Source organism: Cladophialophora bantiana, assembly GCF_000835475.1.
Source record: "Cladophialophora bantiana CBS 173.52 unplaced genomic scaffold supercont1.22, whole genome shotgun sequence".
NCBI lineage: Eukaryota > Fungi > Ascomycota > Eurotiomycetes > Chaetothyriales > Herpotrichiellaceae > Cladophialophora > Cladophialophora bantiana.
The window spans coordinates 8,292-34,203 of NW_015971596.1; the positions used below are offsets into that span (position 1 = coordinate 8,292).

At 46.1% G+C, this 25,912-nt stretch overlaps 9 protein-coding genes across 9 annotated transcripts; 5 read left to right on the forward strand and 4 right to left on the reverse strand.

Moving 5' to 3' along the window:
• Positions 1–6,191: 6,191 nt before the first annotated feature.
• Positions 6,192–6,935, reverse strand: Z519_11389 (uncharacterized protein; the record flags this gene model as incomplete). Its single annotated transcript, XM_016769101.1, has 1 exon — positions 6,192–6,935. One exon carries the CDS (start codon positions 6,933–6,935, stop codon positions 6,192–6,194), a length of 744 nt encoding a protein of 247 aa, XP_016614474.1.
• A 2,754-nt stretch (positions 6,936–9,689) lies between these two features.
• On the reverse strand, positions 9,690–10,027 carry Z519_11390 (uncharacterized protein; the record flags this gene model as incomplete). The annotated part of the gene is made up of 2 exons (XM_016769102.1): positions 9,690–9,862; positions 9,931–10,027. The coding sequence occupies 2 exons, from the start codon at positions 10,025–10,027 to the stop codon at positions 9,690–9,692; spliced, it is 270 nt and encodes an 89-aa protein (XP_016614475.1).
• A 1,258-nt stretch (positions 10,028–11,285) lies between these two features.
• Z519_11391 (uncharacterized protein) lies at positions 11,286–12,235 on the forward strand (the record flags this gene model as incomplete). Its single annotated transcript, XM_016769103.1, has 2 exons — positions 11,286–11,457; positions 11,508–12,235. The coding sequence occupies 2 exons, from the start codon at positions 11,286–11,288 to the stop codon at positions 12,233–12,235; spliced, it is 900 nt and encodes a 299-aa protein (XP_016614476.1).
• A 1,121-nt stretch (positions 12,236–13,356) lies between these two features.
• Z519_11392 (uncharacterized protein) lies at positions 13,357–13,883 on the reverse strand (the record flags this gene model as incomplete). The annotated part of the gene is made up of 2 exons (XM_016769104.1): positions 13,357–13,753; positions 13,804–13,883. The coding sequence occupies 2 exons, from the start codon at positions 13,881–13,883 to the stop codon at positions 13,357–13,359; spliced, it is 477 nt and encodes a 158-aa protein (XP_016614477.1).
• Positions 13,884–15,006: 1,123 nt separating this feature from the next.
• On the forward strand, positions 15,007–16,119 carry Z519_11393 (uncharacterized protein; the record flags this gene model as incomplete). The annotated part of the gene is made up of 1 exon (XM_016769105.1): positions 15,007–16,119. One exon carries the CDS (start codon positions 15,007–15,009, stop codon positions 16,117–16,119), a length of 1,113 nt encoding a protein of 370 aa, XP_016614478.1.
• A 243-nt stretch (positions 16,120–16,362) lies between these two features.
• Positions 16,363–17,229, reverse strand: Z519_11394 (uncharacterized protein; the record flags this gene model as incomplete). The annotated part of the gene is made up of 3 exons (XM_016769106.1): positions 16,363–16,833; positions 16,894–17,052; positions 17,104–17,229. The coding sequence occupies 3 exons, from the start codon at positions 17,227–17,229 to the stop codon at positions 16,363–16,365; spliced, it is 756 nt and encodes a 251-aa protein (XP_016614479.1).
• Positions 17,230–18,968: 1,739 nt separating this feature from the next.
• On the forward strand, positions 18,969–19,901 carry Z519_11395 (uncharacterized protein; the record flags this gene model as incomplete). Its single annotated transcript, XM_016769107.1, has 1 exon — positions 18,969–19,901. The coding sequence occupies one exon, from the start codon at positions 18,969–18,971 to the stop codon at positions 19,899–19,901; it is 933 nt and encodes a 310-aa protein (XP_016614480.1).
• Positions 19,902–20,345: 444 nt separating this feature from the next.
• On the forward strand, positions 20,346–21,092 carry Z519_11396 (uncharacterized protein; the record flags this gene model as incomplete). The annotated part of the gene is made up of 1 exon (XM_016769108.1): positions 20,346–21,092. One exon carries the CDS (start codon positions 20,346–20,348, stop codon positions 21,090–21,092), a length of 747 nt encoding a protein of 248 aa, XP_016614481.1.
• Positions 21,093–23,771: 2,679 nt separating this feature from the next.
• On the forward strand, positions 23,772–25,501 carry Z519_11397 (uncharacterized protein; the record flags this gene model as incomplete). Its single annotated transcript, XM_016769109.1, has 3 exons — positions 23,772–24,494; positions 24,544–25,338; positions 25,397–25,501. The coding sequence occupies 3 exons, from the start codon at positions 23,772–23,774 to the stop codon at positions 25,499–25,501; spliced, it is 1,623 nt and encodes a 540-aa protein (XP_016614482.1).
• Positions 25,502–25,912: the final 411 nt, after the last annotated feature.

Below are 25,912 nucleotides of genomic sequence, written 5' to 3' on the forward strand. Positions count from 1 at the left end.
AGACATACGTAGACGAGTCTCTAAAGAGCTTACTAGACGTTTTCTGCATTATATATATAGACGATATTCTAATCTTTAGCAGAATAGAGAAGAAATACGAGAATTATATTAAATAAGTACTCGAAAGACTTCGAAAATCACGGCTTTTCATTAAACTCAGTAAATGTGAGTTCTATATAAGAGAAGTAATATTTCTAGGCTTCATCGTTAATAAGAAAGAAGTTTTAATAAATCCTTAGAGAGTAATAGCCATCCGAGATTAATCTACCCCCTAGATATTTAGAGATATCTAGATATTTCTAGAGTTTACTAATTTCTATAGGGGCTTCATCCGTAATTTCTTAAGAGTAGTGACGCTAATTATAGACCTACTAAAGAAAATAAAGTATAACGTAAAGAAGAGCCCTCTAAAATGAACTCTAAAAGTAAATGAGGCTTTTTAAGAGCTTAAGAAGCGCTTTAAAAGAGCCTCTCTACTCCATCATTACGATCTAGACCTAGAGATAAGAGTAGAGATCGATATCTCTAGTAGTAAACTAGAAGATATATTATTCTAGAAGATCACTATTCCCTTATCTAAAATGAATAAGAAATCTTTATTCGTTTAGAAACCTATAGCCTTCTACTCCCGTAAATATAAATCTAAGGAAATTCGGTACTCTACGAGTGACTAGGAAATGCTAATGATTATATACGCATTCAAGGAATAAAGGCATTATCTAGAAGCCCCCTCTAAGATAGTGACTATGGTCACTAATTATAAAGCGCTAACCCACTTTATAAATATAATGGTGTTAGCTCGAAAGAGATAAATACGCTGAGTAGAAGATCTAGTAGCATTCAATTTTCGTATTAAATAGAGGGTAGGTAAGAAAAACCCCGCTGATGGCTTATTCAGAAGGTCTAATTATAAGCGAGTAATTTTAAGTGCTGATAAATAGAGCAATATACTGCATGAACTTATAGCCCTACGCTCAGAGCCTCCACCCGAATCGGGTGGAGACGGTGAAGTATCGATATCGATTAGCGCTGTTCGAATTGCGATATTAACGAGAGCGCAGTCGTTACGAAAACCGCATCCAAGGAACAGTGAATGAAACACTATTTTTAGTCCAATACCTTCTACTAGCGAAGTAGAGCTAAAGTAGAAGAGCGATAGATTAAATAAACTCATCGAGGACGGTCGCCTAGTAAATGTAAGCTAGGCGACCCCTAAAAGAGAAAGAGCGTCGACTTTCTCACCCGAATTAGGTGGGAGAGCAAATCTAGAAGCTCAGATTCGGGAGGCGTAGAGTCTTAATCGATTCGTAGACGTACGAATGTGGACAACCTTCGTAGATAAAGGGCATTAGACACTAGATTAAGCGAAAATAGTTCGACGAAATGAACTTATTTATATTTCTAATGATTCAACGATTAAGGCTGAGATCCTAAGGGTTAATCATAATGATCCTTAGGACGGGGGTTACTTTAGGCGAGCTAGAACGCTCGAAGTTATTTAGCGTTATTATTAATGGCCTAGGGTAAAGAGGGACGTTTACGAGTATATAAATACTTATGATGTATACTAAAGAATAAAGGTTCTAAGGTATAAGCTTTATAGAGAGCTAGTCTCTCTAGCTCCGTCGATGAAGCCCTAGTAAGGTATTACTATAGACTTCATCGTAGGGCTACCACCGTCTAAGCATCGGAATAGCGTCTACGACGCGGTACTAATAGTAGTAGATAGGCACTTAAAAATAGTGCGTCTCATTCTATGTAAGCAAGACATAACGACCTAGAAATTAGGAACGATCTTAATTAATAAAGTCTTCTCGAGATATGGAATGCCTAAAATAATTATAAGTAATAGAGACTCTCTATTTACGTCGAAGTATTAGAAGACGATGTGCTATTATCTCACGGTTAAGAGAAAGCTATTAATCGCTTTTCATCTATAGATAGACGAATAAATAGAGCGGCTAAATTAAGTACTTAAATGCTACTTAAGATACTATCTAAATAACGAATAAAGTAACTAAACTAAACTACTTAGCAGTGCAGAATAAACTATTAATAATAGCCGAAATAGTACGATTAATACTATATCGTTCTAGATAGTATATAACTATAAACCTAGTATAAAAAGAAATCTTAAAGATTCTTATTCACCCGAATTAGGTAAAAAGGAACCGCTCTTAATTCATAAGAGAGTAAGACAAAATACTAAGAAGATTTTAGCTATACGAGCTCACTTACGAGAATCCTAGTAAAGGACGTAAGAAAAGATTAAGAGCTACTATAATTAGCACCGTAAGAATATAGAATTTATAGCGGACGATCTAGTTATACTCTCAACGAAAAACATTAAGTTACGTAAAGCTAGTAAGAAACTCTCTAATAAGTATATAGGGCCTTTCTACGTTAAACAACGAATAGATAAAAATATCTATTAACTTACTCTATCTAAGCGTTATAAACGAATTCATTTAATATTTTACGTTTCACTTCTTTAGGCTTATCATTAACGCTAAGAAACTCTTTCTTCTTCACCTATCAATGTAGATAAAGAGGAAGAGTTCGATGTAGAATAGATCCTAGACGCTTAAGAAAAGGGAGTAAGACGACGTTAATTAGTTAAATGGCTAGGGTGAGGCTATAAACATAATATATAGAAACCTAGGAAACACTTCATCGGTGCCCTTATACGAAAAATAATTAGAGAGTTCGACGAAAAGTACGGCGTACGTACTTAATGAGAAATATCTCTCACCTAAATCGAGTGAGGGTATACTTAGTTTCACTACAAAGGGCTACTTACAATCTACGCTACGTAAAGGCGATACCCTTATAGATCGTTTTAAGGATCCCGATCTACCCCTAAGGATAAGTATTACTCTACTATCCATATATATTCTATATTTTAGGGAGGTCCCGACCTACCTCCTAAGAATAATGTTGCCCTACTATTCACTTATATTCTATATAGCCCTAATATTAGTACTATAAACGAGAAGAACGACGTCGTCCAGAGACATCGTTGTCCCAGCGGCCATAGGCCTAGAGACGTTCTTAATTCATATATTCGACCTACATTTTAAGGCCGCGAAGAGTAGCTAACTATACGTCCGGCACTCTCTAGTGAGCGCGGACGGCGGCAGCGAAAGAGAAGAAAGAGACAATAATCTTCTTCAAGATCGGCGAAGCTAGAGAAGAGAAGAGAGAAGAGAAGGAGTTACTAGAATAATTAGTACTCTAGTCTATTTCACTATTAGTGATTTCTCACTCGAATCGGGTGAGAAGAATAAGTATATCGAAACCCGAGCTAAAATCCTCCTCATCGTCATTGACGAAGGTAGAAGGGGCCGGGAGAGAGGGAGCCACTGTTCTAATTAGTATTATTCCTTCACCTCTTAATATCACTAATAAAAGGTGAAAACGTTCATTAGGACGTCTAGTAAATGCTAAATCTCTCTAAGATCGAAGAGGTCGGTATCGTCGCTAACCTTATAAATACGATTAGCTTTTCGAAATATGGGCTTAAGCCCCTATACTTAGAACTTAAGTTATTCTCTAAAATAGATGTTAGTGATTCATCACCCGAATCGAATGAGAAACATCTACATCTAATCGGCTGAAATAGCCGAATCACTGCTAGCAACGAAAATTACTCTCTCGATGAGAGCTTAGAGGGCACGATAACCTACCTACAGATTAACGGGGACTTAATTTATTTAGCATACTATTAACCTTAGCTAAATTCTCACTCACGACAACGCAGCCAGCGCCAGGCCGGGAACGAGAGCAAAACCCACACAACTTAGACTAAGTTCAGTCGCAGGGCAAGGCAGAAAAAACTAGCTCCGAGCCAGGAGTAGACGGAGGATCCGTAAAACCGCGGAAAGCGCTTCTTTCGTTAGTACGCTGTTATTATTCTAATATTATAGAACTCATAATTCTTATTAATAAGGCTGGCACCATAGCCTAACTAAGACTAAGTATCTAGCCGGACTTCCTCGTACGTAAGAGACTATATATATATTAGTAGCGTCTCTCACCCGAGTGAGGTGAATAATACTTATACATCTTATAATTAATCTAAACGAGAAAGAAAGAGACGAAGAAGGCCATAGTAAAGGGCTTAAGAACCAAAGCAAAGGCTGAAGTGAATTGAACCTCACTCGCATTGCTATAATAATATAAAACGGCTGTCTCACCTAAATCGGGTGGGAATTTAATCACTTACTATTGTTAGTGAATGGCTATTTAACTACTATATTATTATCTTCGTTATTAATAATTAAGACGGCCTATCTATACGATGGATTAAGGCTGTCTTCATACTCGCAGCGACTCGAGGGCGAGCCGCTTTTTAGAGGGGGGGCAACTATCACGAACCCACCGTTGTCCCTAAGTACTCTACGCCCTCCACCCGAATCGGGTGGACGGTATAGAAAGAAAAGGAAAGAATAAGGCAAAGGACGGTTGAGACATAAGACTATCGGTTAACGCTGCCTTACCCTTTTCACGTAATAGAAAGAGGGGAAGCTATAAGAGTCTCCTCTCACCTAAATCGGCTAAGAGAGAACTCTTCCTTTTTCTTAAGCGTTGAGTCGTTGTCAATAGGGCTACGTAAATAGAACAAGGCATTCAGCTACTCTAATTCCTTTATACCTACTACGTTGCGTAGATCCCTAATATTCTTCTTTTATTTACATTCCTTTACGTAGTATCCTAGCTTCCCATAGCTATAGTAGATAACCTCTTTCTTTTTCCCGGAAGATTCTTTTAGTTTATTCTTTCTAAGGTTATTTCGCCGTTTCTACGCCTAGCTTAGATCCATAGATTAGAGTCCGTAGTACGGCTTACGTCTCTTCTAGATATTTATCTATTAAGCCTTCGTAGCTTATATCTTTCTAGAATTGTAGGGTTCTTATTACCGATATTCTTTAATATCGTTATCTTCTTTAATAGCGATAGCGATCTAGTTCTCTAAGGTAATCTTTTTAAGATATCGTAGTTCCCACTTAATCTTTAGTTTTAGTTCTTCTCTAAAGATCGGAATAGTGATATTATCCTACCATCCTAGAGCTATATTTAGTGTCCTAAATTTTATCGCGTATTCTTAAACTAACTCCGTTTATCGGAGACCCACTATTTTCTTTTAGACTTTCTTTTCCTCATCCTTTACCCTAAACATTAGCTTCACCGTTTCCTTAAACTCTATAAATGTTTCGAATAGGTTAATAGTTTCGTCTTCCCTATCGTCTCCTTCGTTTTCCATATAGTTCTTAACGAAGGGTCTAAGCCATACCTTAGCGTCTCCTTCAAAATAGCTTCCTATAAAAAGGATCTTCTATAAGTCGTTCTGGAAGTTAGTGAGGTTCATTAGAATATACATATTTATATAGTGAATAAAGAGTATAAGCTTAGACTCCACGCCGTTAAAGGGCTTAGGTGGATTGCTAATCTTCCCTTTGCTAACTGTCAATGGTACGTCCCTGGAAGAGCTTGCCACACTTATCCCATACGCCGGTGGTGGTGCACTGGCCGTAGTTCTTAGGGTGCTTAGTGTTGATCTTAGTGTACTCGAGGTTATCGACATCGTGTTATCGTTGAGTGATAGTCGTGCAGTACGTTACGTAAGTTCGTCTATAGGTGAGGCGGGTCGGTTCGGTCTACTTATATGGGTTGCCTTCCGCAACGGGGGTGGTAGCCAAAGTGTTAAGGATCCCTACTGATCCTAACTGGGTTAGGGTTCTCAGTAACAATCCGTGAATAGTATGAGCTGGTTGAGGAAGACACAAGGTATGAGTAGGGTTCTCTACTACTAAGAACTGTATAGTTCAGTAGATAACATGAGTTGGCTACGAAGGGAGTGTAACTATCTAGGGTAGTGAGGGTGTATATATAATGCTTACGCTCTGTGCGCTCTGTGCGCTCTGTGCGCTCTGTTGACAGAGCCAATAGGGCCAACAGGGCCAACAGGGCCTATCACGTGATCCAGCCTTGTTCCTCCGTGGATCCTTCCAGGTGTCCAATGAGCGTGATGAGTCGTGCTCGTGCGACTCGCAATCGGTCTTCCGCAAGGCTGTGTCTAACAGTTAGCCTCACGAGGGATTTCTTAATAATCTTCTTAATTAAAGGCTACTTTTGCCACGACTGCTGGAGTGACACTCGAGACTAAGAATGTCGGTATTATGGCGTCCCTATCAATGATTACTGTAATGCTTTGGCCATCTCTTAATCGCCTCTTTAAAAGCCATCCCGTCTTTTACGTCCTGTAATAATCCGTCATCTGCTTCCTTATGCACCGGCAATAACTCCATAACCTCGCTTAACTTCTCCCTCGGAATCACACAGCAAACCATCTCTGCTTCATCTGCCACCAATAAGTCTCCTGGCTTGATCACCACATCTCCAATTTTAATTGGCACATCCACTGCCCATGGCTTCCCTTGTAGACTCGTACCAGGACTAGTCAACGCCTTTGCCCAGCACTGAAAGCTCCCATCCTTACACAGCTCACCACATCCAACGATATCACGAGCTCGCCCATCGATAAAGCAGCCGCTAATGCCACGAACTTTGTAGCGTGTAGCTACGATATCACCCAAGAGAGCAGCGATCTGATGTGAGGGCTGCTGCATAAGGACCACGGATCCTGCAGGCGCAACATCGGAGAAGTGTTTATCGCCTGGGAGATTGGATTTTGAAGGAACAATTAAGCCGTCATATTCGGTGCCTGGAGTATGGGCGTTGTCGACAAAAAGCACGGTACTGATAGGGGCAACAAGGCGATGGCTAGAGCCATGACGAGTGGGAATCGGTGAGATGTCGCGAAGGAAGCCGGCAGAGGGAATATGAAGTTTTAGAAGAGCATCAGAGACGTCGCAAGGTGAGTACGACTGTGAGATCTGAGCGCAGATTGAAGGGATGTCGAGTTCGTCAGACATAATTTTGCTGTTAGGTTTAGAGGGATATTATACTAGGCTTTGTTCAACCGCCTACGGTTTCGAGATTCTTCTTTAAAAATATGGCAGTTAGTAAGTAGGCCGAGGTTATCGACATCATAGTTTATTTGGAGATTCTTCTAATGAAATTATGTAGGTGCGGAGTTAACCCTTCCCCGCACTCGCGGGGATTTCGCCGAGCACATACGAGTTACGGCTGCAGGGGCAAGCGTACCTATGCTACCTAAAATCCCTAAATATTTAGTCACTATTAAATAGTCTTATCTTGAACCATTCTTTACCTTATTCTTTTCTTCCTATACCACTCAACCGAATCCGGTGAAGGGCGTAGGGTACTTAGGGCCAACGGTAGATTCGTGACACTACTATACATAAAATCTATAGTAATAACGTCATTTAAACGCTCAAAGGAAATCTCGGCCATTTTCACGTATCGAGCCTCCGACTCGTTTATCGCAACATTCTTTAAATTAGGTGATTAGCTAGTGCTTTATCTCATAGCCTAGCCAATTAGGGCGTAGCCTCGATATCGGGTCTAAGGACCTAAGATAATTCTAGGTGCCAATGATAGTTAATGGGATAGTTTTTCTCCTTAGTTTCTCCGTCGTCGCTCACTCGCTGTCGAATTATACTGTGAGCGATGAGATAAAAGGGTTTCAACTCGTACTCTACTCAGAAAAGAACATATCTAAGTAAGGCTAGGCGTAATTAATAGGCGTTATAGGCGAGAAAAAGCTAAGTTGAGATAAACTACGACCTTTAGCAACGAAAAAAGAGAAAACGAAAAGAACCTTTATTACTATCTACTTAAGATAACCCTAAGACGTTACTAATCGTTTCTACTACTTAATAACTACTCTAGAATCGCGAATATAAGTAGATCTCTCTCTTAAGAGCTAAGAAATATTATCTTATATTAATATTTCTCTTCGTGATCGCCCAGCGTCTATTTAAGAAGTTCTTATTAGCTCTTCTCTAAGAAAGACGGGCTATTTATTATAGAACTTTACGATGTCTCTAAAGACGGGCTTTACATCCTTCGAAGATAATGCCGCACCCAGTTGCTCAGGCGTATCGAAGATCAATATCGCTCCCACGCCGAACTTTGGCTGCGCGCCATCCGCACCGGGCTTGTGTTCTAGCACTTCCCATCTCTTGAGACCACGCTTCCCGAAGCTTTCCTACATGAAACGTACCACGATCTCCTAGTGTAAAAAAAGAGTCATGGCCGAGTTGGACACAATCTTCTACGTCACGAGGATTTCTATCCGTCCTGGGAGTCACGTTCTCCCGCACTGTCTATATGTTCCTCTCCGAATCGATCCTGCTGCTTGTCTCGCTTTATGGCGCTATCACCTTAGGCGTCTCTTATCTATTCTACGCGGTCTATCGTTATATTCTGAGTAGGTCTACTCCTTTGAATTGAAGGAGATCGGCTTAGCATACATCTTGCTTGCTGTCGGGAGTCTGCTTGCTATACCGGCCGCCATCGCGGTTGATAAGACTACTAGAGAGCCAGAGCAAAGGCTCTGCATGAGAGATCGCCTCTAGAAGCGAAAATGTATGGTACGATGGTACTAAGTGGGCTACTACCCTTCAGTTTATTCTGGTAAGATATTGCATCCCAGATTTGTCTGTGCAAGGTTGTTGTTCTGCTAACGACGACAAAGGCTTGCCTGGTCCTCACATCGAGGTGTTCCTTGAATCTCTACTGTGCTGTCGGCTGCGCTATTTGGGCCCTATTAGGTGCTTCACTTTGTGAGTTACTCCTTCGTTGTAACTCTTCATTAACAGAACATAGGCTAAAGTCCTTCGTAATCAGACATACTATAGTGCCTATATGGTCGACATATATAGAGATAAAGCGGGGGCCTCTGCTCTTACAGGAAACGGCTTATTACGTTATGGGGTATGTGCGGCGTTTCCGCTCTTTACGTCCCAAATGCTCGACAAGCTTAGACATCAATGGGGTATATCGCTGGTTGCGTTCATAAGCGTCACGTTTCTTCCTACGCCATGGTTATTGTTGCGATATGGAAAGTTTCTACGGTCTCGGAGCAGATACGCTTTGGGTTAAGAAGACGAGCTTTAATGTTTTTTTTTTCCTTCCCCGACCACCTTATTGCTTCCAAGGCGTTATGGGGTTATTTCGAGTTCTCGAGAGATTTGAAAGGAGTTGGACGAAGATGCATTTAGGGGAGAGACTAAAGCGGCGGCTGGAGTTAAATTATCTTAGATGGTGCCTCCATTTTGGACAACCAATTCTACCCTTGCAGATGTTGTTCAGCGGACGACTGCAGCTGTTTTGCCCACTTACGGTCTTACATTTGAGTAGCTGCTTTCCATGCAGCTTTCAACGTAGGGATAAAGCATTCGCATCCTCACCACAGCCTTGAGCTTCCAGTTATAGCGTTTTGGCCCGGCCGAGAACCTCACGAAAGGCATGACGGTGCGACATCAGAATAGGTAGATTTGAATGTGTGGAATCCTTCCGTTCCAGGACGCAAAAGACAACCATTACGAGAGACGTGTGAGGAATCCTCTGCTCCAAAGCTGCTCAATATTCTGTATTTACTCATCCCCTTTCGGCTCAAAAATGCCACCGTTATTTCCTTTCCAACAAAGCCATTCCCTCTATTTCTACTGATTTTGATTCTTGCACGAAACCCGGTACTTGCCGAAATTTAAATAAAACTATTGTCCATTCGGACTGGCCAACCTTTCTTCAATGCCAGTTTAGATGGCGGGCTCCACCTTGAGACTCTCTTCAAAGCCAAAGCCCGCTGGAAACGTTTCGAATTTGCAGCCCGGTTGGATAGCGTCAAGGAATATTGAGCCGGCGACACGTTGATTGATGAATTGTTCCACTTGTGTTTGAAACAGGGGCGGGATGTCGATTCGTAAAGTCTCTAGAATGGAGGGGTGGCATCACAATTTCGGTCGGTGTAGCGGAAGAATCTCACGGCGTTAAACTTACCATCGTCTCTGTTGTCCTCAGGGCCGTATTGCGCTTGCGCGGTGGCAGTGATGAGGAGAATAGGGAGTGCGTTGGCTGCGAGGGTCGAGATGCCCATGGTTGTAGGAAGCATTGGAGCAAGTTGTAATGGATGTGAGGATTATGGTATTGTCCTTCGACTAAGAAGCGAAGACTTAGCGAGTGCTTGCTTATGGGCATAGAAGATATTACTTGAATTGTTGGGTTGAACATTAAGACTGGAGAGAGGGAATGGGGAAGTGTTGTATACGCTGGCGCAACAGCAATCAACTCTTAAAGCCTTCATCCTCAGTACTCGGCGGTAGTGGTCCTGGCGTTGCCATTCACAGCTGACAGCTAGCTGTCACACAAAGCAACACTAGAATTGATGAGGCGAATTTGATTTCGAAAGCGGCCCTTCACAATCGACGTGCTGACAATGGCAACAACACCAAACTAGGTTTGTTGAGATGGTTGGTGGACGAAGACGTATCGGCAGAGCCGAAGAAGTTGATTTCGTCAAAGGGATCCCCACGCTTGATTCCAGTTTCTAAATGACTATTAATATTTCTATTAACGAAAGCCTAACCAGGCAGATGGAGAATTCTACACTGGGGAACATCTGCGCCTCAAAGGACGGGAGGACAGGAAAGCTGAAGTCCCGTGGCTCCTTTATTCAACCAGGCTTGAGTTGTGGCTTTGCTAAGGCTAGCGCTAGATCGCACAGCTCGTCATTAGAAAAGCAACAAAGGCTACGGAGGCACCAGGACCATTGCTGATCCGATGGAGAGACCGGCTTCCGAGACCATTTCTGCAAGCGGACAGTGCATGGTAAGTATTCACCAGAGGATGTACGAGGTAGAATCGTATCACTAGTGTCATCTTGTAGGCTTAGGAAGTGCACACAGAGTATGGAGTAGAATGTGAGAGGAGGATCGAGGAGAGAGTCGCGAGGCAGTTTTCCCCCTTTGCTTATGCCACCGCCACCGTCGCCGCCAAGCGCGTTATGCAAGACCTAACTGGTGGGTGGAAGGGCGACATTTCCTTTTTCACTTGTACTCATTACTCCTGTATTTGGTATAGGAGGTAGCGAGGTTTCAACGGCACACGGCACAATATCTATCATGTACTCGTATGCGTCTCGGCAGGGAAGGACCTGTCACCGTCTCACGAATGTGACTTGAAGGCACCGACTGACAGTGGCCGCATTGGCGATGACGTTGCCCATCCTACCCATCTTGTCCATAAAACACGGCGTTCTCTACAACATGCTCATCAATTTTCAGGACTTGAAAACCTAGGCTTCACTCGTGCCGCCTCAACTTCACTGACAGTAGCCCGTCCCGATCTCGTCCAAGATGCGCTGCCATCCAGCGTTTCCTCTGCTTTTGGTCATCTCACCTGCTCTGGCCATTCCTCCACCGGACTTTGGCTTCCCTGAGGCACCAAACGACACGGCTCTGTCCATTACTTACCAGAACAATGGCAATTCCGTCGTTGTCACAGAAGCGGAGCTATTTGGTGTTGAGAGTACACATTTCGTTGTCTGCTTCATTCCTCGATGCTGATTGGGGGCGCAGTTACCTCCAAAGAACCCACGGTTGCTGTCGAGACCTCCCGGTTCCAGTCCATTTTCAGCTACAACGGATCATACGTCCTCCTGATGGTTGACCCTGATGCAAGATATCCTCAAGATCCGACCGCTCGATTCATCCTGCACTGGCTGCAAACCGATATGACACCAGGGGCGCAGGCTGCTGATGGAACCAGCCAACTCATCAACTCCACCGAACCGCGAGCGCCCTACCGAAATCCATCTCCTCCCACTAACTCCTCTGCCCATCGATACATTTTCTACGCCTTCTTTCAGCACGAGAACTTTACTTTTCCCTCTGCCTTCGAGGGTTATAGCGCTACAAATAGAACCAATTTCAACTTGACCCTGTTTCTCGATGAGTCGAACCTAGGTCGTATACCGGCGGCCGCTATGTATTTCTTCGTCAGCAACCAGACTCAAATTCCTCAAGATTTTACCGAAGCAGCTGGCGGGACGTACCCAGGCGGGAACGGAGACATGATAACTGCTGGTCCGGGTCCCAGTATCGCACCTGCCACGACACCTGCCACTGGTGGAGCATCCACGACTGCAACAGGCTCCGCCAGCTCTACACAAAGTGGCGTCCCTGAAACCGCTACGACAACAGGGTCAGCACCCTCGGCCTCGGCCACAAACGGTGCGGTTCATAAAAAAGTTGGAACCAGTGTTCTTCTGCTGGCCTGCTTCATCGCCCTGTCGAACGTGCTTTAAGTGGCGCTCCTCGATATGAGGCTTTGCAAGAAGAGTCACGCATACAGTGGAAGTTCTGGATGCGATCTATTTGCCCATCTCCAGGGGTCCTCGTCGTTGGCGATTTACCTGCCTAGTGTGCCTACCGTCGAAAGATTATGAGAATTTCATTTCAGCCTTCACAGCTCTCCTGCCGTTACTTCGCTGCTCTTGGCCACGCGCACAGACGGCCCTCCGTCCTTGTTGCTTTCTCAAGACTTGTTTAGTGCTCGTCGCAACGGATCTTTTGTATGAGGAATTATCCCCTGTCTGACAGTATCGCAATCATTCAATGCACCGACCGGGGTATCATATTGCGTATCCCACCTTCCGCGTTATGCTATTTAGACTTGCAAAAATACCCTTACGCTACCCATTCGACTTCTTCCATTGCTTCACGAACTCGATACTGAGGCTCAAGAAATTCCCACAGATTGCCTCATAGCAGAATGATGTTCGTTTTTCCAACATAACCGAAGAGATCATTCCCGGTCAGGGCTCGTCTTCGTTACAGCTAAGTGGAACACCAATTCCAATACTTCATGTTGCCCTTACCGTCTCCAGATTTTTTGAAGTGCCTCTCGACACTCGGTCTCTGATACTGGGAATTACTTTTGTCTGATTGCACGTCAGCTCAAACGTCTTCGAGATCTCTCGATCAAATTGCCAAATACCTATAAAGGTCTGTACTTTTCAGAATGAAGCTATAGGATTCCTCTTGACTCTACCGGATCGTACCTTTTCTGAGGTAATACTGCAACATTGAGATGTCCTTTGACGGAAGAATTTACCCTATCAGAACAACATCTGCACCACTTGGGCAAAGTGAATCGATCTCACGACCATCAATTCCGGTCTCGCCGCCGACGTACTCGACGAACATTTGCCTTTTGAGCCGTACCTTGGTTAGTCGATCTAACTCACAAGCTTTAAAGCCCTCACATGGATGCAGTAGATAAGCATTTGCTCCGAATCTTCCTCGCATCCAAACCTGCAACTCGGACCAGTTGGAAAATGACCCTGCCGGCTTCCCGATGAGAAGGGGTCCTATTATTATCTACCTGGTTACGTGCAATAATGGCTTCACATATGTGCTTGACTGACTATTTAGTGTCCTTCCTTTCTGCTTCTTCGGCATCGATCTGGACCAGAGCTCCCGGGATCCCAAGGACTTCTATCTTCTTCGTCTCAATGACGAAATTTGCAATGAACACGGCATCTTCATCTCCAGCGTTCTCGCTCCTGACATGGTGGCATCCAGGGGGTTCATACCAGCACTCGCCTTCTGAGTGCACCTTAGGCCCATCATTCTTCCCATCGCACTCCATTTGGTTCAGCATGCGGCCTCGAATCAATGTCGCAACCACGGCTGCTCCTCCGTGCTTGTGGGGAGGAGTTGCGGAATTGATCGGGGATGTGACTTTCAAGCCGATAAAAGTCATCCCAGGAATGTTCGAAGGTTGATGTTGATAGACAACTTCCACAGTGTTACCGGGACGACTACAACCTCTTTCAGCAAAGCTTCCATGTGGAGATCTCGGATGTCTCACCCATCGACTGTCCAGCGTCCATCCACCTTGACAACTTTCTGGTCTTGCCATCGCATATTCAGATCAAGAGATGGAGCCATTTTGGTGAGATCGGCACGCTCAAGTAGATTGTATGCTTCTCAGAAAGGAGACGGAGAGTGATATTCGGCTTAATATAAGTGATTGTAAGACTATCTATCGCACCTTTCGGTGTAAATGCTTTCTTGAATCCAGTAAATCTATTATCAGTCGGGGACTGCATTGTTTTGCAATTCGCTTGTCGGCATTGCAGAAATAATAGCAACCTACCAATGCTCTCCAACTTCTCATCAGAGTTGAGTATTCCAGATTAGGTTGAAGGTTTCAGTGGGAAGAAGCTGATCTTATTGGGCGGCATGCTTAAATGAAAACAGTTTCCCGGATGGACCTGCCAGAGAAGGCAGATGTCCCTAACTGGGATCGCAATTTACTTCTTCGACAGATGGATTGTTGAATCATCTCCGAGGAAGGCAACACCTCGCTGTTCTTAAGTTCTGCAATGATCTTTCTTGCTGCACACATAGATTCGCCTCTAGGTCCCAGCTAAAAGGTGCAGCTCGGCACCCTGGCAACGACTGGCGACTAACTTGCGCCCTATACCCATCGAAGTCAACGGAGTACTAGTCAAATAATCCGATGCGGGTAAGTAACGGATGCCCTCGTGATCAGTCACACTCGACCTCCTCTCGCTCCACGGAGCTGAGCAATACGAGCTCCCAGCCAGCCTCACCATCTTACATCTCACCAGTAGTCCCTTCAGCCGCGGGGCACATTGGACACGAACCCCCATTTCCAGCAGTCGTGCAAGTCTTAACACAGGGTCCTACGAGACTCGTGAATGACTCTCGTCTCGAAGGACAATCCCCTGATGCAGTGTGAAATCAATTCACAGAGCTCAAGCCAAGCTTGTTGCCAACCTGTGGTATCAACCTTGCCAGAGAGCGACTCAGCCGACTTCTCCCACCCAACCCGTTTGCAACACGGCTGTTACAAGGAAACTGGGCTGCCAAGTCAGCTGAGGCTTACCCTTGGTCACCAAGAGCAGCGAAGCATGTGGCTTGTACGAGTACGAGCAGAATTTCAGCTCATCAGACACTAGAAAATCAAGATTACCTATATGAAGGCTCATACTTCCCCATCCATCAAACTTCATTATATGCATTAACCAACAAGGCTGCGTCAATCATGACTTCAGCAATGGAGGAAAAACACATCTTCACCGATGCTGTCGCGTTTCATCCTCAGGTGGTCCAATCAAGTGTACGAGGCTTGGTGACGCCGACGGCCATCACAACGACAGCCAAACCGCTGACACTGGATCAATTGCAAAAAGTCATCAAGCTCTATGGCCCAATTCTCAATCTTCACCCCGATGAAAAATATGTCAACACGTCCATCGAAGAATTTTTGAGTCATTGTATACTCGTCGACAAAAAGGCGAAATCGCGAGTGCAAGCACCGAAAGCCGATCAACTACCCCAGAAGGGCGGCGACGGCCAATTCTATTTGGATCTTGCACTGGACGGGAAGGAAGGCGACTTCTCGACCGCAAAAGCATACGTCCGTGCTTTCTGGCAATCTGGCATGCCGTACACGGATCTGCAATTCTGGTTTTTCAATGCCTACAACGGACCGGGAACCCTCCATATTGACGGGCTCATGATGGACAGCATCACAAGTTCCGGTGATATCAATGTGGCGCCACTCGGCGAACACGTGGGGGATTGGGAAATGTGCATGGTTCGTGTTGACAACTCGACGCTGAAGATCATTAGCATCTGGCTTTCACAACATGCCAAAGGTCAATTCTTCACCGGCGACCAGATTGATCGAGCTTTCAAATTCCAGGGAACTCAACCCATCATCTTCTCCTCTCGCAATGGTCACGCAATCTTTGCTCACGCAGGGTCCAATCCAACAGAGTCCAAGAAGATTGGAGGCATCCCCGCCGGCTTTGACTTTTTCGTCCGCAATGACACCGCCACCAGTGACCGTAAGCTGGATTGCTCTAAGAAATGCGAACTCATTTCGGCCGACTGGGTTGGAGTGAAGCCTCCTGCTTGGATGACCTATCCATTCCGCTGGGGACCAGAAGGAACTTCAACTCATCTCAGTCCAAGTGCAGTTGCTGATATCGTCAGAGCAGCTGCAGGGGATGAGCTCTCCGAATTTCTTCCTGTAGCCGCTGGGACGGTGCTAGCCGGAGAAATTCTTCCGCATTTTGTGAAAAGTGATATCAACGGCCCGACTTCGCCAAGTCGCCACGGAAGTTGGATGGGTATCTACCCTGTTTACTAGACCTGGGATTCAAACTTGTGTTTTGCGCAATGCCAAAGCCATTTGAGATATGTGCTTTATCTAAGAGCACTCTGTCAGAAGGTTCTAAATGACTGAATTCTCTGTTGTCTTGAACAAACTTTCAATATCCTGATTAAGTATCGTCGTCAGCGTCGCCTAACTGTCGGGTTAAGCATAGCCAAAAGATCAAACTCGGTGATGACGATGAAATTTCAGGCCATATCTTAGCTGCTCTCAAATCTCTTAAGGCTTCCAAAGGAATCCTGGTTGCTGCCAGTCCAGATCTTGAAGTTCCTTGATCGACAGTCCACTGACCTCTGAGTCCATATTTCTCTCGGCGCGTTTCTGATTGTCGTACTTCATCCATAGGAGGAGCGTGACGGGGAGGACAAAATAGCACGAGATGGCCGCGAGATTCAAGCCACTGCCGATAGGGTAATTAGGGCCCTCAAAGGGAAGGTATGACCATGTTAAAACTAGTCCCCCGATATTCCCAAACAGAACGTTGGTTCCTGTGGCGGCAGACCTTGAAGTGTCCGAGATGACATTCACCGATATCAAAGCGTTGCTCAAAGTTCCAAACAGAAATGCAGAGCTAGCCTCTGGGAAGGTTGCACCGTAGCGAGCATCGGTATTTCGTGTTCCGAGGAACATCACAAATCCACAAAGTGTGATCAGAAGGGCAATGATGTAGTAAATCAGGTAGCGGCCAGTCTTCCAGCTCAATTAGGGTAAGATGAGTACAAAGCCTGCACCAAGAATATAAGGAGGTACGGTGTGCAGTTGTTGTGAAACCACGCTATGCTGAGGGTAAATGCTCTTGACGATGGTCGCCGCAAAGAATGCGAGGCCCTGCTCTGTGATGTTTCTGAGGCCGAAGTTTGTTGCGGTTGCCAGTGTCACGGGGTTGAGGATTCCCTTGAGTAATTTGTTCTAGTCGAATTCGTCGAGTACTTCTGTGTTTGCTGTTCGTTCGGATTTCACTCGTGCTATGGCGAGGTCCTTCTCTTCGGTCATAAGCCATCTGGCTGTCTTGGGTCGACCGGTCAGGGTGAAGAAGGACAGTAGACCTAGGCCGCAAGTAATCGTGCCTTCGATGACAAATACCATCCTCCAAGTTCGTAGGTAGCCCAAGCGGTCAAGCGTCGAGATCGCCGACGCAAGCAGACCCCCAAAGGCCCGGCAAGTGGAGTCATGATAATGTACAACGATAAACGAAAGACCAGCTCGCTCCGTCGGTACCACCTAGGAAAGACAGCATGCGATTCCGGGAAGCATTCCGGCTTCACGCATTTCAAGCAGGAACCGGACAGCGGAAACGTTCTGGATATTCGTACAGAAGCCTGTCAGAAACGAGAAGACACCAAACCCAACTTCCATCGTGGGAATAAACCACCCCGGGCCAAAGAACTTGCAGGCGAAGCTTGAGGGCATTTCGAAGACGACAGAGCCGATGTAAAATGCGGTTAGCATTTTGTTGTAATCGTAGCCTTGCAGTCCGAGGTCTTTCTCAAACCCGGCAAGCCTTCCGTTGCCTAACTCGACATTAGTGTCAAAGATAGAACATGGATAACGGGTAATAGCCACCGATATTAGCTCGGTCGATGAAGCAAAATAATTATAAAATGGGCACGGTGGGCACCACATGAAGGTCAATTTTTGTCCCTTAACCCGCCATCAGTCTCCGCATCCAAAGCGACCAACCAGTTCCCATATCTTATCAGTTAGTCAATGAAATGTGGTCGGCCTGTAAATGAAAGACTTGCTTGTCGGTCGCTATATGGCCTCTCTCAGCTATCTCGTGCAAATTCTCTCGTCTTGGGTCTCCGTTGTCATTGGACTAATGTTTTTGGTTTGGAATGTAGACGCTGGATGTGATGTGAACTCCTTGCGACTTTTCCACCTCTAATGCTGCCATGCTGAGCGCAAAATTTGCAGTCCCGAATGAGATGTTGGACAAATTGGCGAATCCATGGTCGGCGAGGAAGTTGCTCGCAATTTATGATTTTCGAAGCTGGTTGATCGTTTCCCGAATACCTTTTGGCGCCGACTAATACTGAGTGCGACAAAGTCCACACACCGTGTCAGAACAATGTCTGTGGAAGCGATGAAGCTGGAAGTTTGACAGCAGCTTCCGCAAAAGGACCTTGTGTGGCAGCAGTCGAGCGGTCAATCTGTGTCGGGACCAGCGAGCTGAGCTGCAGAAGTTGCCCATATTAGAAATCATCACTAGCCTGTCGTAGCCCGCGGAGTCTCCGCAATCTGGCTGAGCACTGGCACCAAATTGTCTAGTCGCTGCTTGGCAGATTAGGCTTAACCTTGCGAAGGAAGGGGCTGGCGCGTGTCTTTATGTCAACGACTATCGTGGCACGCGTTGACGATTAGCAACTTTTCTGAAAACAGCCAACCGACAATTCGTCCTGGGAACAGCGAGATTTAGCTTCATCGCAAGGATCCTAGTTGCTTTATTTTGGGTCTGAGATATACAGTTCGATGAGGTAAAGATGTTCATCGCTTTACGTGAAGGTAAAGGTCTCTCCGATGGAGACGCTTCAGCCGTGCGTCTGGGCTAAGGTGAATGCGTTCAAGCATGGTATATCACGATATGAGCTGGAGGATCAAGCTCCAAAACGCGATCTGATGGCTGAGTCAAGCAATTCAACTCAATGTCGTATCTTCTTGTCCAACTATGCCGAAAGAAGATGCCAAATAGTCCCAATCACACGGCGTGAAGACGGGCTCGCTTGACTATATATTCCCAGAGACAACCCTGCTATGTCGCCTTCTTTCCCATCTCCATCCTTGTCGGATATCTCTTGTCCACAGTCCACCACGCCCTCCCTCCAAACATGGTTATAAACGTGGTTATCAGCAACGACGAGTGCTCCATCTGGAGAACGGCACCTGATGCAAGCCGACTATGCTATCAGCACTTCCTGTGGCGAGAGGTTCACAAGAGCAACATCCACCCCTCCATCGACTTGAATGACAAGCAGGATCTTCGTATAGCCGAACTTGCTGCTGGTCACTGTCTATGGGCTATGCAGGTTGCAGAAGAGTATCCTCATGCTCAAGTGGAGGCTTCGGACATCAACCTGAGCTTAGCGCCCCCAAATCCTGACCTTCCATCGAACCTGTCAGTCAGCAAATGGAGCTTCTTCGACCCAGTGCCTGACAAATGGGAAGGGGCATTTGATCTTGTTCACGTCAGACTTGTTATCCAGCCTTTCGGAGGATATCAGGATCCCAGAGCAGTCCTGCAGAAATTCGTGTCAATGCTGAGTATGCGCTTTCGTCGCCTGCGGAATGAGAAACGTATTAACCAGATGGTGTTAGAACCCGGGGGTTATCTCCAGTGGGACGAATACGACTACTTCGACGCAGACAAGAACAACGTCTACTCCACCAATGATCCTACTCGCGTCCCCAATCCGGAGGTCACACACAACGCTTCGACCAAGATTTGGAAGATCATGATGAAGACATTCCAATGGCCAACGGAACATTTTGATCGGTTGTCAGAATACTACGCACAAGCAGGCTTGGAGAATGTGGCTGCTCATAGGAAGCGACCTCCTCCTTCCGTTTTCCGTGGATTTTTCGAACATTGGTATGCTCTAATTGCACAATTACTCCCCGTCCTGGAAGCAAGGGATATGGGAGCAGGTCAAGAGGCCCGACAATTACTTACGCAGATGAAGAAGGATGCTCTGCTCGATGGTGTGTACAGTGCACATATCACTAAGTCCGTGATTGGAAGGAAACCCGAAGCTAGTCAATGAAATAATGGGAGAAAGGAGTTTGGGGAGTGTCGACACTCGGAACTCGGTGACCTCAATGATTATCCTTTTCCATGTTCAATACATGATCGGCAATTTCGCTACTGATGAAATGAGTCCAATGCTTCACTTGCTTCGCGCAGACGATAACTTCCCGAAGGAAATGAAGAAGGGCCTGAATTGGACAACCTTCACCTCAAACGTGTTTGTGGACACTACATTGGAACCTCAGGCGCGCCAAGTACGCACGTTATATTCCCTACTACTTAGGTCTGCCCAAAGGGCCTGTCCCATTCTGTAAGGCCACCAGCGCCTCCTCAACGTCTGAAAGTTGGGCGCCTGAACAGTGATTGTTTCGCCTCAAAAAGAAGTTCGATGTCATACAACAGTCTTTCGAATTTTCCACCTGGTGGCCTTTTGTCTTCGATGGAGCATAGCAACCCACAAATGTCATCGCAAGATCCGCTCGGTATACAAAGGGGCGATTATGGCAGGAACATCTCAGCAAATCTGCTATTCACCATTTGTAGAGCGATTACGGGTCCTGCTCAGTATGTTCTGATTACTTCTCATCCACTATCTCATTTGGGCGTACCCCCTCCGCCCGCTGGCACTACTCCTATCGCATTGTTTGGACGGACCTTTCCACGCCTTCCATTTCTGGCAGCATTGATGCCTGCAACTCTTTCAATCAAGCATATATTATGGGTAAATTTCATGCTCCGCGAGCGCATGACGTTGAAGTTCGCCGCGTTTGCCGTCCTCTCGGACTTCACGTACGAAAGCATCAGTTCGCTAGTTTTCACCACTGCATCGATCAATCCAATGTTTTCGGAGCGCTTCTTTTACGCTGGCTTCACTATCTTCATGGCCAGCGCTGCGTTGGAATTGCTTGCAGAGCTTCAAAGAATGGCATTCAAGGCGAAGAAAGAAAACCAATCCAAAGTATGCAAGACTGGCTTTTGGGCAATTACTCGACATATCAACTACACTGCCAATGTGCTTTTTGGCTTTGGATATGGCCTTGCTACCGGGGGTCTTCTTTACTCGTTGGCAACTGCCGGAATGTATATTTCGAACTTTGTATTCAATGCAATGCCTGCAATTGAAAAGTATTGTCGGGAGAAGTACGGAGAGCAGTGGATTCAATACGAGCACGAGGTGCCTTGGCAGTTGTTCCCCGGAATTTATTGAACCCCGAGGGGCAGACCATCAGATTAGAGGCATTTCGTCAGTCGACTCGCGTCATCCACAGAAGCATCTGGTCGGTCGTTAGTATGGACAGAATACGTTGCATGTAAAGTGCCAAATTCAACAGTGGTGGACTGCGGAAGTCTGGGTAATATCCGATAACATAAAATATCAATGCTTTGGTTTCTCTCTTTATGCTGCATTTTTTTATGCATTACTGATGAGGATCGGTCTCCGTCTCCTGCTCATAATCGACTTTGGGAGGAACGGATAATTTGGGAGCCCATGTGCTCTTCTGTGGATCTTTGGGCCGGATCAGTGCAAGAACACAGCCACCGACACAGGGACTGCCGCAACACAGCCCGGAAGTATGAAATCTCATTAAATATCTATTCTTTCAAATATTTATCGGTCTAATAAAGCATTAGAAAATGGTCAGCGATTCCATTTCAGAAAATGCTCAGAATTCTCGATTACTAGGTGGCTGCGAAGAGAGACCGTTTGATTGTGTTTCCGGCCAGAGCCGCAGCGCTCCCAGAGATGGATCGCCATTTAGTCCCAAGGCATTGAGCAAGTTTCATTCACAACCTAAGATATGCGTCAATAACATGCATGAGTTGCATGAATGTCAATAAGAAACAGAAGCCGACAAAGAAGCCAGCAATTGTCGGCAAAGTCTACGGTGTACTTGCATATACTCTAGTCTTTCCAAGCTTGCCGAGGACGATTGTGGAGACCAAGCCACGGGTCATGGCTAGAGAGAGTCTCCATTCCGGGAGATGCTTATTGATATTGACCCGATACTTCCGAATCTAATGGCTTTTCATCAAGAGCGATGCGATTCCAGCAATAATCATACCTGAAGCAATACCTAAAAGGGGAACGCTTCCCACTCCTTACCGTGGGTTCCCAGAAAGACCAAAAGATAAGCCAATAAGGTAACGTACTTCAATCCGTAATTGGACAAGGGATAGAAACCGGCCGGAAGAAGAATAGGGTCCGTGACGAGCATACGAGAGCCTTTGGCAGGCTTTCCTCAATTATCTCTTTCATGTCGATCTCGATCTCTTCTTGCTCGGCATGTATTACCCATTATTTTGCTTGTCTGCGTGTTGGAGCTCTCCTTTCAAGATAAGAACCGCTTGTGGGTGCGTCGATTTGATAATCAAGCGGAGTAGGAGGAACTTTGCGAATCCCATGATCATGGGCCAGTCTCCGTCCCATCTCCAGGCTAGGCAGATGGCAACAGTAAGTGCGCCAAAGATTGGAGCGACCACCGGCCCAAGGAAGATTGTCACGACTAATACAGTCAGAGCCGTGTCCCTTTGTTCAGTGCGGTACATATCAAAGTAAATAGCAGGGATAATGGTAATCGGACTGCTTCCAAACAAACCCATGAAGAAGCGACATATCCTGAGAGTCTGAATATCTGTTGAGAGTGCGTTGGCGGTGTCAAAGGCAGAAAACCGAAAGTTATCAAAAAGAGGGGGGCAGTTTTAGAAAGGCACAAAGAGCCGATGCACTCCCATAATCAATCAGGTAGAGAGCATTTGACAGTGAACTCGCTTCAACGGAGACATGTAAGTAACGCGGCCCGTACTCTTGGGCGAGCAAAGCTGATTCGGATGTTGAGCACAAACAAGCAGGGGCTCCCTACTTCTGCAATGGCCGGCCTTCTGAGAAAGGATATTGGCTAGCATCTTCAGATGAACGAATGAACCAAAAATACTTCTTACGCCAATTCCAGTCCATAGGATGTAAAGAATCTTTGGCACTGTCTGTCAGGATAGAGGGAAAGTAGAGCTTCCCATTCCCGAATAGTGGAAGAGGTGTAGACTCGACTTTGTTCCCATTGCGAGTGCTAGGAAAAGATTCTCTAGCAGGGACATGCTGCAAGCGCTGAGGCTGTGGCCTTTCTATCTCTGTTGAATGTCTTGGAACCCCAACGCGAGGCCGTCGTTTCACCTATCTCAAGTCAATCCCGAAGCTGTCCGTGTCTTAAAAGAACAATTCTTGTATTTTCGGTGGAGAATAGGATAGACGAGCCTTACAATTGTTTAAGGAAAGGTGTCAGGGACTGAGGACAGTCCCACAAGACATCGAGTTCTGCCTTGAATGTTCCACAACAGCCGATGGTGCCGAGACCTTGTATTAAGCAAGAATTCCAAAGTCGCAAGGCTGGCAGAGTTGACGGTTAGGCGTAGAAAGTATCGAAGACAATAAAGGCAATAGTCTGTCGGTTTGGTCAGCAGATTGGATTGGATCTGCGGTCTATATGACGCTCGCTCTTGCTTTTCAGCTATCTGCTTCCTGATATGGCCCAGGTACGGACGAGGGAGTACGTCAAACTCCATAACCATCCAGCCTCGCATGCCGATGCTCAAGCATGTTGATACATACGTAGGCAGCGAGGCAGACCACGCGCAAAGCCCCGTCGCACCCAGGTGATCCCTAATAGCAACGGGGGCGTTTGGTTTAATGCCGAAAAGCATTTCGGATCGAATTCCGTCTGCCTGACGGCGCGATTCCGACGTGGGGTCTTTCCCCACAAAAACCATGAATGGAGTCGTGGAGGTCATCAGGGTCGAAGCCCAGGAACTGTTGTGGGTGCATATAAGTGCCTTCCTCGTTGGCTAAGAGAAAATATGTGAGTGAGTTCGTCCTGCCTCTCCGGTATTGCTCATGTCCGCAGAGTGGCACGTTGAACCCATGATGTTTCTCAACCAGATCGTTGCTGATCGACTGTCACAACAACTGTTTTGGTACCTGGCTGGCATCGTCGCAAGCCTCTGTATCGTTCGCCTTGTAGTCAACAGATATGGAGCAGGTATCAATCACATTCCGGGCCCAATGCTTGCATCATGCACAAACCTGTGGAGGTTCTTCGTCGTCTGGAGCCGTCGGCCAGAGCTTGAGCATATCCGACTGCATGAAAAGTATGGTCCCTTGGTCAGACTAGGCCCTAGAGTGCTCTCGGTATCTGACCCTGCGGCCATCCCGATCATATATGCTTTGAATTCTGGATTTGTCAAATCAGGCTTCTACCCGGTCCAGCAAACGATAGCAAAGGGTCGCCGTCTGTACACCATGTTCAGTACCACAGACGAGAAGTTCCATGCTAAACTCAGAAGAGCGGTGTCAAATGCTTATGCGATGAGTACCCTGGTCCAGTTCGAACCGTTGGTAGATTCCACGACATTGGCTTTTTTGGAGCAGCTCGAGAAGAGGTTTGCAGACAAAACAGGCCCAGACGGCATATGTGATTTCTCGACATGGCTTCAATTCTATGCCTTTGATGTCATCGGCGAGCTTACCTACTCCAAGCGCTTGGGTTTCGTGGATCGAGGAGTGGACATCGATGGTATCATTGGGAACCTGGAGTGGCTGCTCAATTACGCTGCTATAGTGAGTCCATGCTCACATCCAGCCACAATATGATAACCACAGATAATAGGTCGGACAAATACCAATCTTGGATCGAGTCTTTCTCAAGAATCCATTGAGATTGTTTGCGAGCCAAATTGGATTGATAAGTTCGAACACGCCAGTGGCGACTTTTGCAAGAAATCGAATTGCTAATCGACAAGACGTGGAGCAAGGCCAGGAAAAGCCGACATCGACATCTAGTGGAAAGCGAGCAAGGAGAGACTTCTTGTCAAGGTTCACCGAAGCTCATCACAAGGATCCTCAGTTCATCACCCAGGAGCGAGTTCTAGCACTGACCGTTGCGAATATGTTTGCTGGCAGCGACACGACAGCGATTAGCCTGCGGGCAATCTTCTACTACCTTTTGAAAAGCCCAAATGATATGGAGAGCTTGAGGAGGGAACTCTGGGCGCAGCGGGAGAATGGAACATTCACTGATCTAAACGGACTGGTAAACTGGAACGATGTGAGGGACTTGCCATACCTGAGTGCTGTTATTAAGGAAGCGCTTCGATGCCATCCTGCTGCTGGACTTGCGCTTGAACGAATCGTGCCTCGCCAAGGTATCACCATTTGTGGACAATTCATTCCCGGTGGCACCATAGTGGGATGCAGTGCCTGGACTGTCCACAGAGATGCTTTGTTCGGGGCACACCCAGAACAGTTTCGCCCGAAGAGATGGCTCGAGGCATCGCTGGAACAAAAAAGACAAATGGACAATTCTCTCTTCACTTTCGGAGCAGGATCTCATACGTGCATCGGCAAGAATATCAGTTTGCTCGAAATGTACAAGCTTGTTCCGGCACTGCTGGCGAGATTCGAGGTTTGAAATCCAATTCTTTCTCTTTTTGACGAACATCTCAGCTAATGGTTCTTTACAGATTGAGTTCGCAGACCCATCTAAACCGTGGAAACTGCACAATGCATGGTTTGTCAAACAGTCTGAGTTCAGGGTGCGGCTGCGAAGGAGGAAGCAAGATGACTAGCGCCACCAGCATCGATATGTGCCACGATACTGGTTCAGGATCAGGATGACTGGGGATGAGCAAGAATGAGATAGAGAAAGAGATCGTCATCGAATGCCGCTCTGAGTTCTCGCCTTGTGGGTTCCGATTTCATTGGTCGTCGGCATATTCGTACTGGCCATGAGCCGAGGGTGAGGGAGGTGCGGGATCTTAGAGCCGCCCTTCTTATCGATGGGGCTGTATGCATACAATAGTGCTGCTGCTGCTGCTGCTGCTTTCTCAAATAAGGTATTCAAATACTTATCCTTTGAACAGAAGAGCTGCGAGAAGGACCAAAGGAGCTGAAGACTTAGACTGGATTTTTTTTTGTGGCGTGGTTCGGAATTCACCTCGAGCCCCCAGGCTGCTTCTGACGTAAAGGCCAACAACCCC